Source organism: Etheostoma spectabile, chromosome 1 (assembly GCF_008692095.1).
Source record: "Etheostoma spectabile isolate EspeVRDwgs_2016 chromosome 1, UIUC_Espe_1.0, whole genome shotgun sequence".
Classification (NCBI taxonomy): Eukaryota; Metazoa; Chordata; class Actinopteri; order Perciformes; family Percidae; genus Etheostoma; species Etheostoma spectabile.
In genome coordinates this window covers 10,152,306-10,170,165 of record NC_045733.1, presented here as the reverse complement: position 1 = coordinate 10,170,165, position 17,860 = coordinate 10,152,306, and the positions used below count along the sequence as shown (strand labels likewise).

Below are 17,860 nucleotides of genomic sequence, written 5' to 3'. Positions count from 1 at the left end.
TCTAAACCCTGTAAACCCCATATTGTCTTATCTTACACTTTAGTTTTTGTAAGGATTAAATAAACAAGACATAACATGTTAATGAGTGAGCATTAGAGGTGCTGGTGGGTTGTTACCATTGGACAGAGCCTGTTTCCACGTGTTTCCAGTCTTTAGATAGATAAGCTTCATTAACGGGCCAAAATGAAATTGGTATCACATTTATTTGCAGCCACTAAGCAAATCAGTGTATTTCCCAGACAGTCAAACTATACTGCTTAAAGATGATACAATTGTTATCCGGTTAACAGCCGAGTCAGAGCATTCAGGACATTAAGGGCCATATTTTGGGGGATGTGGAGGTTCTGCGTGTGTCTTTTAATTTGGTAAAGAAATTGGGTGTTGAAACAGTGATACTAGTCATTACTGTCTACACCACTTTATAAAAAATACTCTGCTTTCAATACTAATTTGCGTTTGATATGGTTTTTCTACAAAAAGTTTAACTAACTAACATTCTTGAAATTACATTTACCTTGTTCATTTGAAAAGTTGAACTGCTGGACACAGAAAGCAAGTATGTTTTTTTAAAGCCCACTCGGTGTTTCAAGCCTCCAGTGCACAAATCACATCACACTTTTTTATTCATTCATATTTTTTTTACCTTCATTCAGGGGAGTTTTACTGAGAGGAAACCTCTCTTTTGCAGTAACGCCCTGATCCCATTTGCACAGTTCCAGCCATTCACACCTTGAAGCTGATACAACCCCAGTCTGATCCGCTGCCACTGAGCAGCTACACTGGAGCGGTTGGGGTTAAGAGCCTTGCTCAAAGGCACCTCAGTGGTGGTTATGATGGAGGGCCATGTGCTTTTCTTTCCCTTCCCCCACCCAGATTTACATCGGTCCGGGGATTGAACCAACGACCTCACACATCACACTTGTGTACTTGTGTAAGTTTCATACTGGACCATGATTGGCTTTCAGTCTTGCTGTGATGTCACAAATCCTGCTTGTGCATACACATGTTACTGTAAACTGAGATTTAGGTGAGCGCAGAGAAAATGTCCTCCTTCGGCAAATGAACGTGAAAGCAGCCTTCAACTGTCAAACTCAGCACGTAAATCATGCTGTACACTGAAGCTCAAACGTCACAGTCAAGGAACAATAGGCAAAACATATCTTTGAGTATTTATTTATTGATAAGAGAAAATGAACATTGTATAATATACTTTGTCTTTGGGGGAGCCTGCTTCCTTTGCACTTATGCAGCCATTTTTGTCACATTTTACAAGATTTCAAATTAGGCCGTTTGATCAGTAGGACTCATGACTACAGCTCTGGGTGGCAGTATTCAATCCAAATGCATTTTAAATATAATTTGGATACATTTTCTCTCTTACCTTTAATACTTTTAAACATAGAAAATAAATGTGTACATTAGTTTAAATTGAAATTGATCTACTATTGTACTTTGTACGTATATATATTTATGTCCCTTAGTATGACCCAGCAGACCCATTAAAGTTTAATCTCACAGAACCTATCTAATATTCTGCCAAATAATTAATGTATATTGGCCTAACCATACCTTTTAGTATCTCACATATTCTGGTTAGAGTGTACCTTAAATTGATGGTCTGCAGTATTGCAGATTTATAGCAGGATAACTATTTTGTCTTAGCTTGACATTATTTTTTGGCATTACCTCTCACTGTGCACTGTACACAATCTAAAACTGGACATCCATTCTGGGTCACCTCAGTCCTGATTTCCCTTCTATGTATTTTTTATCCATATGCTCATGCAATTCCTTATACCAGTGCAGGAGTAAAGATCAGAATCAGAAACTAAGAAAAAAGGCTTGCATATGTTAACTATATTCTCATTCCTCTTCTGGCAGGACTAAGGGAAAGTGACAGGCATGAAATATCCTGAGAGAACAAAGGGAGGGGATCGGCTGAAATCTGGCAAAGAAAACTGTAAGGAACACACTGAGGAAAAATTGGGTGAGTGAATTTAGAGCAGAGCACTCCACGCACACATACACACACACACACACACACACACACACACACACACACACCTGCAGGCGTCAGTACAATGCAGCCTTGTTTTATCCTCCTTCAGTAGAGCCAGTGTTCAGGGAAATTATCCACAGAGTTGCCACACCTATACAAGCCCACAAGTGGGCCACAGAGCCCTAGTTGGACAAACACCACCAGCTGTAACGATTAAAGAAAACCCTTGACACCTCCTCTCCCAAACGTTTTCACTGCTTCCATCAAAATAGCTACCGTAGATTGCCACATGCACTAAACACAGATTGAAAACTGTGTAACAGCAGCAGCTTTGGTCTTGGCCAGTGATTGCAGACTAAGTGGTAATAGTGGGCAGCTGCCAGAGTCATCGGTTCAGCCACACAGGAGCAGGTGATATGTGGGATTACATGGGAAAAGGAAGCTGCCTCCGTTCTCTTTAGTGTCTCTGTCTGCTCATCCTGGAATGTGTCAAGGCAGTCTGACTGTCCCTGTGAGCGGGAAAGTGCGGGACGTTTCCCCAGCGGTATTTCATTAGGTTATTTGGGCTGAGTTTATTTGTAAGGGGAAAATGTGCCCTTCAATAGTTTTATAATCATTCATCAATCGTTTGTGCTGAGAATTTCTCTATGTTTTTTGCCACATTTCACAAGCTGTAGCCAACTTTTGATTGACATTAATTAATAATGAATTAAAAGTGTGAAAATGAATGAGAAATGGCCATTACAAGTAGGGATGCTCCAATCCTCCGGATCCTTACCTTACAATGCCAATCTATATGTATATAATAGTCATGATGAAATTCACGGATTCAGCTGTAAGTCCCATTCATTCTAATTCATTTGAAGTGCCACAGCAATCCCTGATGCTTCATCTGGTCTTATTTGTTAATGAGTTCCACACAGTGAGGTAGATTTTTTTCATTTGAAAAAAAAGGGCAATGGTATTGGACTGGTAATTAGTATCAGCAGATAACGTTAGTGTGAAATAAAAAAACATTGGATTTGTTTAACCTTAATTATGAGTCACTGTACCTCTAATAATGCTATTAATAATGGTTGTATTCTTGTTTGACTAATGGCCAGAATTACAAATGTATTTGACTAATTATGAGATGCAGTGCAAAAACGCAAATCTTCACATTTGTGAAGCTGTAACCAGCAGTTGTTTCATGTTTTACTTGACACACACTAAACTACCACAGTCTACAACATGCCTGCAATAAATTCTACCATCATGAAGGTTATGATTTTTTTAAGTTGGAGTTTGTGCTGCTGTTGAATAGTGTTATATTTACGTGTGTTTCTAACATTTTGGTCATCATTTTCAAATCAATGAGGGCACAATACATAGTTGTACATGCAGAAATGTTTTGGCATAGAGTGAGAGATGCCATTTCATGTGCACTGACAGAAACCACAATAGATCAGAATACAAAGACCTTCGAATAAGAGGCACCACTATGACAATTTCTCAGCTAGAAAAACAAACCCCACTGATGCAACAATAAGAAATATACAGCACAAAAAACACAAAACACGAAAAAAACTTCTGATTGAACTATTTTGAAGATAGATCTCCCCTTTAATACAGCCTGTCTGCCGTGATTAAAAATTAATGTGCCACATGTAATATGGAGCATCTCCATCTGAAAAAATGTAAGATCTATGCTAACCTAACATAAGGGCACATTGTACCGCACTTCTGCCAGCCAGCCATGGCTATGAGAAGTCAGTGAGGCCTTAAGTTCCTCTAACCCCTCCAGAAGAAAAAAAAAAAAAAGTGGGAGGGAATAGCTTGAGGAATGGTTGGTATTCTGAAATGTTGTTCTTCTCCACAAGTTTATTTCTGTCTTTCATCGAGGTCCAGGGAAACATTTCTCATCCAATCAGAGAGCTTTATTCTCACACATCACCACATTTCCACAATCATTGTGCAACTGATTGTACAGACAACAACTTAGAAAACATACTGGCCAGTGTAAAAGAGCATTTTCTTTCTGAATGAGCTCAGGTATGATTAATGTAATCCTACTCTTTAGTAAACAACATTCATTAACCAATTCACGCAAGATAAATGGAACCAGGATTTAGTTTAGCCCTTCTAATTGGACAAACCCAGCCAGCAAAAGCTCCCTATTTATCAAAGTTAAATCTCTAAAACAAGGTCACTGACATCTGTGTTGGAGCTAGACATACAGAGTTAAAGATAGGAAATATAAAAGAGGAAAAGTCAGGAATAAGAGTGAGCTGATACATCTCATTTGAATAGTAACAGAAATGTGAAAATGACTTACCACTCTGACTTATCTCACTCTCTACTCTCTCTCTCTCCCAGCTGTCCCTCTTCTTTCCTCAGTGTATGATAAAACTTTCCAAGTTGTTCCTCTCCACAGACTCCCTCTTGCTTTCTCCCTCTCTCTCTCTCTCTCTCTCTCTCTCTCTCTCTCTCTCTCTCTCTCTCTCTCTCTTCCTTTCTCAACATGGATGCACATGTGACTGTCACTGGCCAGCTGAAACAGCAAAAGGCCGACACCTAGTGGTGAGTAAAGGAATGGCACTGAATACAACATCCTTTGTGGAGCTGTTGGCAGACTCACTGACAATTTACAAAAGTAATTTACCGGCCAATTTGCTCTGATTCAGTGGGCGATTTAAAAACAGAATCTGATGAATACACAGGTCATCTGGATCTGGCCATTGATGGTTAACAGGCAAATTATTGATTACACTTGAAGGTATCTGCATAAGAGTGACATGACATTTTTATGAACACGTCATAAAAAATTAAAAAAAAACGCTTATGACATAACACTTCTTTTAATAGGTGTCGTTTGGTTTTGTCATGACAAGTTAGGGTTAAGGTTCATTTGACATGACTGTGTCATGTGTTCATGACAGTGTCACATGTCACTCGTATGTAGATACCTTCTAGTGAAGTGTTACCAAATTATTTTTCGTTAAACTGATCAAAAGTAATATGTTCATCATTAAGTCATGGGACCTTATTGTTCATCTGTCTTTGTCAGTTAGATTCAACTTGAATGTGAATAGTAATTACTTAAATAGGTGAGCCCTTTTTAGCATTATTGTGTTTGACCATATTTCTGAGTTTGGAATAAAAGACAGCCATCCCCTCTTGGCACTGGTTTGTGGAAAAAAGATGTACTGGACGTTTGTCAATGTTTTTACATATTTGTGTTTGTACTTTCAATTACTTGTTTTTTTTTAACTTTTACATAATGTTTGTTATAGGATACAGCCCAAAGGTCACACAGTCATGTTTCACTGCAAAGAACAAAGTTCTTGTTTTTGTTTCTGGTAGCAGCTCTGTGAGGCTGTATGCCGTAGACTCAGCAATGGTTGGGAACAGTGGCTGGCCTAGGCCCAGGGGCCCCTACACCAGAGCCTCTGCATGCAGTTGATCTAATTAACTATGGATTTATTGTCACATACTCAAAGGGTTTAATGTCAATAACAAAGCCCCCAAAGTCCTACAGAAAAACGGAAGGAATAGCCTAAACATTAACTTTTAAGGTGTCACAAAGAAGCCATCTTGATACATTAAAAGTGAGTTATTATCCCCCCAGTTTAAATATGACACTGTAGAGTGGCTAAGTACTCTATGCCAGTGGTACCCAAACTTTTCCATATACAGTTAATAGGATTCATAGTGAAAATAAATGATTCCCCTTTTAGTTGGGGACCCCCTGGAAACCCCATCAAGGTCCCCTGGAACCACCAATACAGGCCCTTCAACTCTGAATGAGCTTTGACCTGCTAGTGGCGCAAGAGGAAAGGTCAGAGGATCACCAAAGCCAGTAGGATGCATTCTCTAGGGACCAAGAATGTCTGCAGTGCACCCAATTTCACAGCAATCCATCCAGCAGCTTTATTGTCAATTAGTCTGAACCAAAGTTGGTGGGAGCTGCATTGTTAAGAGAGACAGCGCTGGGTGGGGGACAGAACAAAGTTTGAATCACTTCAGTAACTTCAGGTTAGCTGTGCAACTCCAGTAGCAAACTAGACAAGGGACACGGCCATTTTATTCACATAATGGTTTACTGTGTCCCTAATAAATTAGTCGTGACAAAAGATTTCTTCATGAATCCTCTATGTTAGCGGTTAACATTACCTAGCTTGTTTGGTAGCTTGTTGGATAATTAACGTTGGCTTGCTTGCTAATTCCACCCAACATGCTTTTACTGGTTACAGAAAATGCTAGTTAGCTCAAAACGCCATTCAAGTGACAGCCTTTGTTGTGTTTGACTGCTAACTTGTAGCCAGCAGTGAACTAACTTGTTATGTGGGTCCATTTTTACTGTATTGACATAACAGAAGTCTCTCGTTAGCATCTTGAAGGCTACTTGTCACAAAGTGACGCATGCGCAACTCACATCTGCACTCGCCTCACATCGGGTAGGCATAGTGAGGGGGACAGTTCAGCATCTTCTGTAGCCTATTTGACATTCTTTTCTCAAATAGGCTTACTTAATCCAATGTTAAAAGTGAATCTCTTTCCAGCCTTATTACTGGAGTTCCACATCTACACATATCTTGTACAAGTACAGGATATTTTTGGCTGTATTTGCTCTTAAGAAATGTCATGTTTGTCCCCCCGAACTTTAGAGGAAAGTTACGTCTATTAGACACACTGGGATGTTGTTCTGGGAAGAAGATAAGTAGGCTACACGATATATTGCGACTCGCAATAGGTAGGCCTTTTTTCTTTTCCTCAAAGTTACTACTCAGTTCTACACGAGCGCTTTGCAGTCCAGAGCGCGCTCCCGTCGACTCTTTTCTTCCAGCGTTGCGCGCTCTCGTCTCTCTGACATTCCGCCTGCTCTCACGTGTTTGCTGTGTATAAAAAGGTCCCAGTCTCTCATCATGTCCACTGTGTCACCAGACAAACGGCGAAAAATGGAGTCAGCGCTGAACCAGCTGAAGAAACACACTGTGGTGGTGGCAGACACCGGGGATTTTAACGGTAAAAAGCCCCTGATTTTAAATAAATGCTAATGTTAGCTGGTTAGCATGCTAACTAACTAGCCAAGAAGGATTCAGCTTTAAAGTGAGTGACCGCCGTGTCAAAGTGTGAGCCTCAAATGTTAGCTAGTATAGTCTGATTTAATTTAGACTGATAGACTTATGTTAGCTATCTTACTGTCAAGCTAATCAATTCCTAGCAGTTTTACGATAGTTTACTTGATAACTACTGAAGTGGACAATCTGCTAATCCGATTAACATTAACGATACTTGTTAATGTTAACGTTGCCCACACTAGCAAAATGCGGTAACGTTACTATTTTACGTGACGTCTTTTGTTTATACAATTAAGAATGCACATATTTTGCTTCCATTAGCCTTTTAACAACCTCAGAATTTACTTGAAACTAGCTAGAGACAACTTGTACGTGGTGAAAATGTATGAATTATGTGGTGTCGAAACTAACTGCTGTGCACCCTGAGGTAACGGGCAAGAGGGTGTTGAAAGTGTTCCTTCCTGGTTTGTCCCCCTCATGTCACAGAGGTAAAGGTCCTGTTTCCCAATGGCTCAGAATGAAGAAAGATGTGCGGTAATGCAATTGCATTGTGATTTAAAAAAAAAAAAAAAAAAAAAAAAAAAAAAAAAAGTGTAGTTCCTCATTTAGAGGTTGCAGACTCAGGATGACATGACAAAACTGGTTTGTGTGACAACCTGGCCTGATTCTGGAAAGCTGATCTGTTAAACACCAGGAGTGGTGGCTGTTTTCATATACTTTTTAATGTTAGTATGTCTTTCGCTAAATTGCACACTTACTGTACTGTTGCTTTACTGTACTTTTTTTTTCTTCTTTTTTTTCTTTCTTATGAATGAGTCTGTTAAGGCATGCATGAATGTAATGCAGTCTATTAGTGCTGTAATTATGTGGTTTAATAAATTAGTGGACAAACTAAAATTGCCAACAGTTTTGAAAAGTGGTCATTGTTTTTTTTTTTTTTAGGTTTTTTTTTTTAAAGGTAGTTAAAAAAAAAAAAACTCGAATGGTATTTTTGCTTAAGCTTCTCAGAAGCAAGTATTTGATATGTACTATTTGATTTGAATATTTTGTTTTTTTTCATTTAAGTTTGTTATCTTAAGGTTGTTGTTTTTTTTTTTTCAGACTAAACCTAAAGCAACATTTCAAAATATTCCTGTTTTTTGTTGTGATTTGACATAGCAAGCCAGCTAATATTACTTACTAGTCCAGCAGCAAGCTGGCCAGCTAACCATCTGTCTTTGCAACCTTTTATTTGCAAAGCTTTCACCATCAACTAAAAGCCGTTCCAAGTTGTCCAGCGCAGCTAAGTCTCTTTTCGATGGATGGATAGATATCCATCCTGAGGGACATTTTAGACATCCAGTAGCTTAGACAACCATAAGACACCAAATGCAACTACACATATATCTCACATACATGAAATGCACTCACAGAAAATGAGTTACTTATTTTAGTTACTTTTTTTGTATAATGTTGCACATCAACTGTATCTGCCGATCAACAATTTAATCAATCATCTCTCAAAATCTGTGAATACCTCTGTCAGCACAGTCATAAAAAAAACAAATTGGCTTTTTTTTATATCGAAGATTGCATGAATATTATAAGATTTCTCAGGTTTTACTGGGTGTTAGTGTAGACATGTCAAAATCAAGCAGCATCCCATTTCTTTCACATAAGAAATGTAAGAACTTGGTCAAACATGTAATGCCACACTCTTGCCTCACTTAGGTGTGTGTGTGTGGGGGGGGGGGGGAGAGATTCTCTGGAATAGCTTGAAAGTAACTGCTTTGGGCAGATGAAAGGCTTAGGTGCACTATAATATATTGATTAAATTAGTAATCTGACTGTGGTATTAAGTAGCCTACATTTTTGTTTAGTCAGTAATGGTCATTGGAAATATAAAGTTTGATTTTCATTTGGTGATTGCATTTCTAGTATTTCAATGAACCCCCATGCTCAGAAGATCATTTGTGTGGAAAGCTGTTAGTTTTCAAATTTAAAGCACATTCTTCAATGTGAAAAGAAGTTTGTCTTATTTTTGCGGTTAATGGCATGTTTTCCCACATGCTTTTACATATCCCTCCTGGACATTTATCTGATGATCCAACAAACTACCAAATACTGAGAGACTGCAAACAAATTTAAGATGCACCTGTACAGTAATCCAGTTTGTGCATGTAAATGTAGTTTGAGCACATTCATGTTCAATTTATAAGTTACAAAAGTGAAAGCATTCTCTACTACAAATTTTAAAAACGCAAAAAGCTTTCTATTATAACTTCAGGCTATACATTTGTCCAGTTGATGACATGTATTGCCAGTGGAAATCTATTTTGGATGGCCATTAAGGGGGGGGAAAGAGATTTAAAAAAGAAAAAAAAAAAAACAAAGCTTCAGGTAGTTGGGAGACAGACTGACCCTATGTTTTTGGAGTACTGCTGAATCAGCACTTGAACTGTGTAGAGTCTACTTGAACTGTTGGTCACGAGTATCCAGTCCAAACCCGCTGACTGCCAGAAGGATCCTATTTATTTATTTTTTAAGGGCGGTAATTGGCTCCAGAACAGGGGCAGGCTTTGTTCTTAGGCTGAAGAGCTGGCAACAGCACCAACTGGACTCTGCAGCAACGATCGAGTGCTGACCTAAAACCACTGTGCTTCATGAAAAGGCTGCTCATGCATATCAGATTACAATCTGCCGTTCAGTCCTGTGAACTGTCCCAGGATGTTTTGAGTTCTGGAGATTATGGAATTACATTACCGGTAATACGGACCTTGTGACATTTTGATATCTACTGGCTTCTTCTGACTCTGTCTGAGTAGGTTTTTAGAGAATGGTACAGCAATATTTTTATACAGTAGATGGCGCAATTTTCTATCTGACAGCAGCAGTGTATTGTAGATTCAACTGCTTAAATGTTGTCTGTAATAACACCTTTTTTGGGGAGACTTTGGACAGACTATCAGCCAGTGATGTATTCATTTAAAATGTTGAATGCCATCGTTGTCCATTACCCTTCCCCTTTGTGTTTTTGCTTATTAAATGTATTATAGAGCAGTCATTTATTCACGTCAATCTGACAAACGCATCAGTAATGGCACACTAGCTTACATTTAGGATAGACTAATGTTCAATCTTCAGGCTAATCAACGAGATTTGTAATGATTCAATTCGACTCCCAAGACAATGCTCACCTGGGTCTAATACATAAATTATCCCATGTATAAGATATTTGATATTTATAAGAATGTGATAAACCAGGTTTTGTGTGTAACAACTCTCCTCTGTCTTGCCGTCCTGCAGCCATTGACGAGTACAAGCCACAAGATGCCACCACTAACCCTTCTCTTATCCTGGCTGCTGCCAAGATGCCTGCCTACCACCACCTGTTGGACCAGGCCATTAAATACGGCATCGCCAAAGGCGGGTGAGATGTTGCTCACAAATGATTTTTTTTTTTTTTTTGAAATATAAATTTAACCTATTTATTGTGGTGTTGAATTACACCAAGGGGAGATAGATAGATAGATAGCAGCCCTGAAGTAGAAGTCATTTGCTAGAGAAAGGGAAGATTGTTTTGCAGATGTTGCACATTACATTATTCCTTTGTGCAAGGTGTTGGCAAAGTTCCTTAATTTACAGCAGGCAGTTAAAGAGTATGATGCATTTTTAAAGGCTGTGGTTGAACATTTAAAAACACTTTGCATTCAGTGTTAGTGGTTTGTGACTTTGCACATTACTACTTAGTATAATAGCTACACAGCCATTGGCTGGAGGCTACACATCCTAAACACCTTTTTCATCATTCACATCTGGTTGTGATAATGGTATAGGTATTGTCCCTAATAGATGAACCACAAAATAACATTTTTCATAGCATACCATGTTTATAGCATGTTTCAGTGTAACTCTGACATTAACTTACCTGGCTTCATAATTATGTTCTCTGTCCAGAACTGAAGAGGAGCAGGTAGCCAACACAATGGACAAGCTGTTTGTGAGTTTCGGGCTAGAGATCCTCAAGAAGGTCCCAGGCAGAGTCTCCACTGAGGTGGATGCCAGGTAGGTGCAAACGACATATCACAAGGTGCTAACTATGACAGGAAACTCTGCTGTCTTTTCAAAATAACACGTACGCTAAGAAGCTTAACCCATGTGCAGACCACTGATATTCAGAGACCATGTTGGTTCTGTCATGACTCGTATGTAAAAGACTTAAACAGGTAATCCTTCTACAATATTATTCTGTTTGCCATACCGTCGCACAATTTACTTCATATCTCCACACAGTTGACGTTTTTAACTTAAAGGTGACGTCTGCAATTCTTGAGAAATATTGTTGATATTTGAACTCAACACCCAAACAAATACACCCCTCCCGTGAGTTCTCCATTTGAACTGTCCCTCTTACTCTGCCGCGGCTCTTGCTGTTTGAAAAAAATAATCAAACCACCCCTGCAATTACTGGACAACCTGCTCCCCTGGCAGAGCCACCACCGCCCCAATAAATGTTTTTTTTTTTTTTTTTTTTGTGTCTCAAGATGGAATGCAGCTAAATGGTTAAAATTTGTATCGGCTCTATTGTTTCTCTTCATCTTACAGACTATCTTTCGATAAAGATGAAATGGTTGCCAAGGCCCTGAGGTTCATCACTCTCTACAAAGAAGCAGGCATTGACAAGGAGCGCGTGCTCATCAAGCTGTCCTCCACATGGGAAGGAATCCAGGCTGGCAGGTGAGCATGTAATGTTTGAGATGTTCGCTTACTTTTTAGACTGTTTCAGTTGCAGCTTTCCCCCCCCCTTGCCATCTCTTTACTTTCCATAATATATGAATAAAACACCCTAAACAATTTAATAACTTAATAAAAAGTTAATAAACAACTTAATGATAATTAAAACAATACACCACTACTTAGACATAAATAAACTAAGAAGGAATCAAAACAATTTTCCATAAATTAATTAACTGAGAATAATGTTGAAACTCTAATCAAATCATATTGTAGTTTTCTACTGTATAATGCCAATTTCTAGCCTGGGAAATCCCTGACGAACTTCCAACAAAGAGATGTGTCGGCTGTGGCTCAGTGGTAGAGCGGTTGCCTGCCAATTGGAAGGTTGGCGGTTCGATCCCTGGCCCTTCTGCCCCATGTCGAAGTGTCCTTGTCCTTGCAAGACACTGAACCCCGAGTTGCCCCCGGTGCTGTGCATCGGAGTGTGAATGTGTATGAATGTTTATCTGATGAGCGGGTGGCACCTTGTACGGCAGCCTCGGCCTGTGTGTGTGTGTGTGTGTGTGTGTGTGTGTGTGTGTGTGGTGTGTGTGTGGTGTGTGTGTGTGTGTGTGTGTGTGTGTGTGTGTGTGTGTGTGTGTGTGTGTGTGGTGTGTGTGTGTGTGTGTGTGTGTGTGTGTGTGTGTGTGTGTGTGTGTGTGTGTGTGTGTGTGTGTGTGTGTGTGTTCTCAGTTACTGAGAAGGGTCTGAGGCCTGTACTACAAATCAGGGTCAACATGTCCTGGATTTCTTTCAGTAACCCGGTTTCACTAACCCTAACAACCGAGGTCCTGCATATGCTGTGGCACGACGGGGGTTATCAACTAGTCCTATCAACCCTGGGTTTCCCAATCCAGAGACACGCGTGTTCACATTAAAGAGGTGGTGTTTGCACAGCGTGACCAATCGCAAACATCTACCAGAGCAGAGTATTATACATAAGAAGAGCAAAACCATAATACTACATAAATATGAAGAACACAGACACGGTTTTAGAGGCAAAACGCAGTCAGTGCTTCCTAACCCAGGAAGGAAACCTGGCAAAACAAAGCAGGCGCTGTAAATGTGAATCGCTTATCTTTATATTAATATCACTTCTCCATCAGTCAGGCACAAGATCTGACAATAATTACACTTGTGCTTCCATAAACTGTTGTTGCTTTAGCCTATTATTTCAGTTGCTACATTGGCAGTAGGAAATTATCGTGAGAGCAAATTAAAAATATTAATATTAAAAATAATTCAAATCTATGTGTGAATTGGCAACACACGGCTCAAGAAGCCGACATAGCCTGTAGGAAATCACGTAGGCTAAACTCACTCAGCCAACATTTGAATATGTTTTTATATTTTAATTTAAGGGCGACGTCACCATCACCGAAGTACATTTAAATAATCAGTAATTTTTATAATTTTAAAACAGCCTATATGCAATTTCCTTCACTTGAAAACTATATCTTTCTTAAAAAGACCCGTTGGGGAATGTTAACAGGATTGTTGGTCTCTAAATGTTAACTTTTATCCGCTGACCTCTTTTCTCTCTCTCGGCACACAAGCTCCACCTGATCTTCTAAGAACGGTGACGCTGTTATCTATCGAGTATTGATTGGTCAGTAGGCGGGGCTTTTACACCGGTTGATCTCTAGTCTCCAACATAACCTGCTCCCGACCACGTTAAGTGTTCAGTTACCACGGCGATTGAACCCAGTAACAAGTGATGCAGAAAACTCTGCACCGAACCTAAAGTTACCTTGGTAACGCCAAATCTTGCTTTGTAGTACGGGTCTCAGGTGTCAATCAGGCTAGCTAATTTCAGCTAATCAGTTAGCTTTGGGAAACAGGCAGGGAATAAAGGCAGTGTATTATTTTATTGGGATTTGCTCATCACCTCTATTTGAACATTTCATTGAGGAAACCTTGGCCAGTAAATGTTTTCTTTAAAAGACTGACTTTTTAAGTTTTGGAAACAAGGTCATTCCTGTGTCAAAATATTCAAGGCACATTGTTGCAGGGAGACAGATTTATGACAGTGGTGGGCGAATTGCAAACTGCATAAATGTGTTGTCACTGTGTATAAACTTCACCACAACCCGGCAAACCCCCTCATTCGAGTGGTAAACCATACTACGGTTTGCTGTTGGGAGTAAACATGGGGGGGGGGGGGGGGGGGGTATGATGAGCCATCAACTCTACAAAGACAATCAAAGAATTCAGACACATTGCTGAAGAGTATTTTAAACCAAAAAGACTGCACCATGAGAGAACTGTATTGTATCATATTTGAATAGTATGTGGCTTGATTTCCCACCTTTTTTTTGAGGATGATCTGGTTGAAATGGGAAGAAGGGGAGGATAGCAGATTTATATCCAGACACATGGATTTGTTTTTGTTTTTTGTACAGGGTACTCGAGGAGAAGCACGGTATTCACTGCAACATGACCCTGCTGTTCTCTTTTGCTCAGGCTGTGGCCTGTGCAGAAGCAAAGGTAACTCTTATATCACCCTTCGTTGGACGCATCCTTGACTGGCACAAGGAGAACACAGGCCGCACAAGCTACGAGCCACACGAAGACCCAGGTAATAGGGGTTAAGTGTTACTAAACATTCTTCTATGTGGGGGGGAAAAAAGTATAAGTGGAAATAGTAGCGGCGTAAGACAAGGTCTCACAAGCAAGTTACTGGAAAAATAAAAAATAATGCTTTTGCAGGATTGGATTCAGATTTGTAGGATGGATGCAATAATATCGTATCCTGACATAAGTGGTTAATGTTTCGACACCTCAGGGTGGAAGGTAAACTGAAAGATGCTGGTTTTAATTGATACACTAAATACATGCAGTTTTATAAGAGAGTCAATGTCAGTGGGGGGGTCTAGGGGCTCGATGGTGTTTTTTTTGCCAACGTCTCCTTCCAGGCAGCTAACCCTAACCTTAACACTAACCATAACCATTGCCGCACTGCCTGGAAGGAGATGTTGGGGGCAAAAAGTACATTCTGTGTTGGGCTTTTTTGACTAGATAGGCCCCTTGAGGTCCTGGGAAATAATTAAGACCAGGAAGAAGGACTCAACAATGTTGATTGTGGAGGCACCCCGGTGATGGGGGGGGCGGGTGGGCTGCGTTTCTCCTAAAGTCCACAACCATCTCCACTTTTTTTTTTTTTTTTTTTTTTTTATTATTAACTTTTTCAGTATAAACTACGGCTGTCATGTTTCCATTAATGATGAGTTTAAACTAGTTTTTTCAAATTAATTTGGATACAACCCATACCCATGCATAGCGTAATTCGTGGTCTATCTGTGCATGTCGCATGAGCATGTGGGAAAGCAATGACAGACTTTTGGTCTGTCATAGCTTTTTTTTTTTTTTTTTTTTTTTTTTCTTTTTTTTTCTCTCAATGCACACAGTTTTTCATGTGTGCCCTTGCAACCCAATACCTCTTCATACCAAAGAGGTTTGGCGGCAATATACTTTTTTAAAGATTTTTTTTTTTTTTTTTTTTTTTTTTTTTTGGGCACTTTTATTTTTATTCAACAGGACGGCTGAAGACACGGGAGGGGGGGGGGATGACATACAGCAACTGGTCGCAGGTCGGAGTCAAACCTGGGTCCACTGCGTCGAGGAGTAAACCTCTATATATGGCCGCCTGCTCTACCAACAAGCTACAATGTTAACTTTTTTTTTATTTTTACATACATACATGCATACATACATACATACATACACTTTGCACATCGGCATCAACCCGCCCGTCACATTCTGTGTGACAGTATGCATCACTTAAATTAAGACCATTAGATAAAACACATACCTGGCACTTACATAAGTTAGTCAGCTGAAGGGGAAGGAGGTAATGTATGACATAAGTGGCACAGCACATGATGGCACTGTGCTTTGAAGGCTGTAAATAGTCTACGTACCAGCAGGAGCAGATGTGCCTGTAGACAGACTGACTCATGAAACTGTATGTATGACACATCAATTGCAATTCGTATGCTATTGTTGGCGTGTTATCAAGATGCATACTCTCTTTTTAGCGTGTTTATCAACAGTTTCTTTTTTTCTTTGTTTCCTAAACCCAATCGCATGTCACGTTTCCTCAACTCAACCGTCTCTTTCTTCTCACGATAACACGGCAAGTGCCGATCACACGCCAAGTGGCGTTTATGTTTACGTCCACTGTATACAGCGTAGACATACATGTGGAGAGGTCAAAATGCATACAGATAACGCATCACTTGGCTGAATAAAGTCAGCATGTACTGTATGTTTATGTGAAGTTATGTTGCTGTGGATCGGGGCTGTGTGCACAACCAGGCAATCAAATGTGATTGATGGGGGGATACAATGGATTCAAGCAGAGAGCAGCAAAATTAGAGACTTGGCACCAACTAACCAAATTTTTTTCCGCCACGCACCCTAAAGTTCTTTAACAAAATTTAAAAAGTGGCCCCACAGAATTAAAATATGTCCTTAAACATCCTTCTGTTTGAACTTAAATGGAAGTACGAGTAAAGTCTGGCACCCCAGATGCTGGCATGCTTGGCGTTTAGGCTTCAAATGTATCCCTTCTTTCCTTAGGTGTGCTGAGTGTGACCAAAATTTACAACTACTACAAGAAGTTTGGCTACAGCACTGTGGTGATGGGCGCCTCCTTCAGAAACACGGGGGAAGTGAAAGCCCTGGCAGGCTGTGATCTGCTCACCATCTCCCCTGGGCTGCTAGCAGAGCTAAGCCAGGACCACAGCACCGTCACAGAGATGCTCAATGTAGAGAAAGGTACGGTTCTCTGAGCCAAAGGCTGCCTTCCTACAAAATACTGTCAATTTCTTTTAGAGCTTAGAAAACGCCTTCAATACTGCCTAAAATATTGGTGTCTGATATAATATCTAATAGATAAATCTGGTATATAATAGAACTGTGAATAGTGATGATTCTCTCCGACCAATCAGTAGTCTGCAGGTTTTTACTTCACCTTTTGGTATTGCAACTTCCTACTACGTACTACCTTGACTGAGGTAGTACTAAAAAACAAAGTACCTGTTAGCAGGTACCAGGAACATGTTTTTTGTAACCGTGCAAGAGCAGTGGTTGCCCGAGTTTCCTAAAGACAAAATCTGTGTGGAAATTTATAAACGGTTCTGCTTTTTTGAAGATTTATTTTTACAACAATATGTCAAACCTGAAAACGGTTTCCACCTTGATGGTTTGTTTTTGCAGCCAAGGCCTGTGATCTGGAGAAGATCCACCTAGATGAGAAGGATTTCCGCTGGCAGCACAACGAGGACCGCATGGCCGTGGAGAAACTGTCTGACGGCATCCGCAAGTTCGCTGCCGACGCCATCAAGCTGGAGACCATGATCAAAGTAAGTGTTTTTTTTTGTTTTTTTTACCAGTGACACTGTTTTCTTGCTGCCGGTATAGAGATTAATAAATGTATGCAAGATGTTTGACAAGCTGTGTTTTCTGACATTTTTTTCTCTTTTTCACAGGAGAAAATGCTCAATGTTAAAAACAGCCAGTAATGGACAGATTTGGCAGTTATCAGGTTGCCTGATGAAAGAAGGCCCAGAGCACTAGGCCTTCCCTGTCCTAATGTGACCAAACTCCAGGGACCTTCCACCTGAATGGACACCTTTCCTCTCTTAGTCTTAGGGACTAACTCTTAACCTTTTCATCTTTTCTGACCAAACACAAATGGTGACTGATGCTAATGTTGGTGTGGAGTTGATATGAATCAATATTTAATATTAACTAGAAATTTGACCAGAAAGGGAAAAACGTTTAATGTCTTAATTATGTTCTGGCATCGCTGACCCGCTTTGGCAGGAAAGGACCACAATTCTTTTTTTATCAACACCATTTGGATGGGGTTGAGGGTAGAACTTGATAAAAAACCATTGTACCATCATTCCTCAGAATATAATCTTTTGCTTTTTCAATGAATAAAAATCTGTCAATACATTTGTTTTTGGTTTTTTTTTGTACGGTTTCTGTTTGTCAACAGATTTTAGGTTTCCACAGGTGCCGGACACACAAAAGAAAC

At 39.9% G+C, this 17,860-nt stretch overlaps 1 protein-coding gene across 1 annotated transcript; it reads left to right on the top strand.

The window, feature by feature from the left end:
• The first annotated feature begins 6,739 nt into the window (after positions 1-6,739).
• On the top strand, positions 6,740-17,776 carry taldo1 (transaldolase 1). Its single transcript, XM_032521480.1, has 8 exons — positions 6,740-7,003; positions 10,345-10,468; positions 10,996-11,103; positions 11,644-11,775; positions 14,217-14,392; positions 16,396-16,593; positions 17,035-17,180; positions 17,307-17,776. Exons 1-8 carry the CDS (start codon positions 6,904-6,906, stop codon positions 17,337-17,339), a joined length of 1,017 nt encoding a protein of 338 aa, XP_032377371.1. The 5' UTR covers positions 6,740-6,903; the 3' UTR covers positions 17,340-17,776.
• Positions 17,777-17,860: the final 84 nt, after the last annotated feature.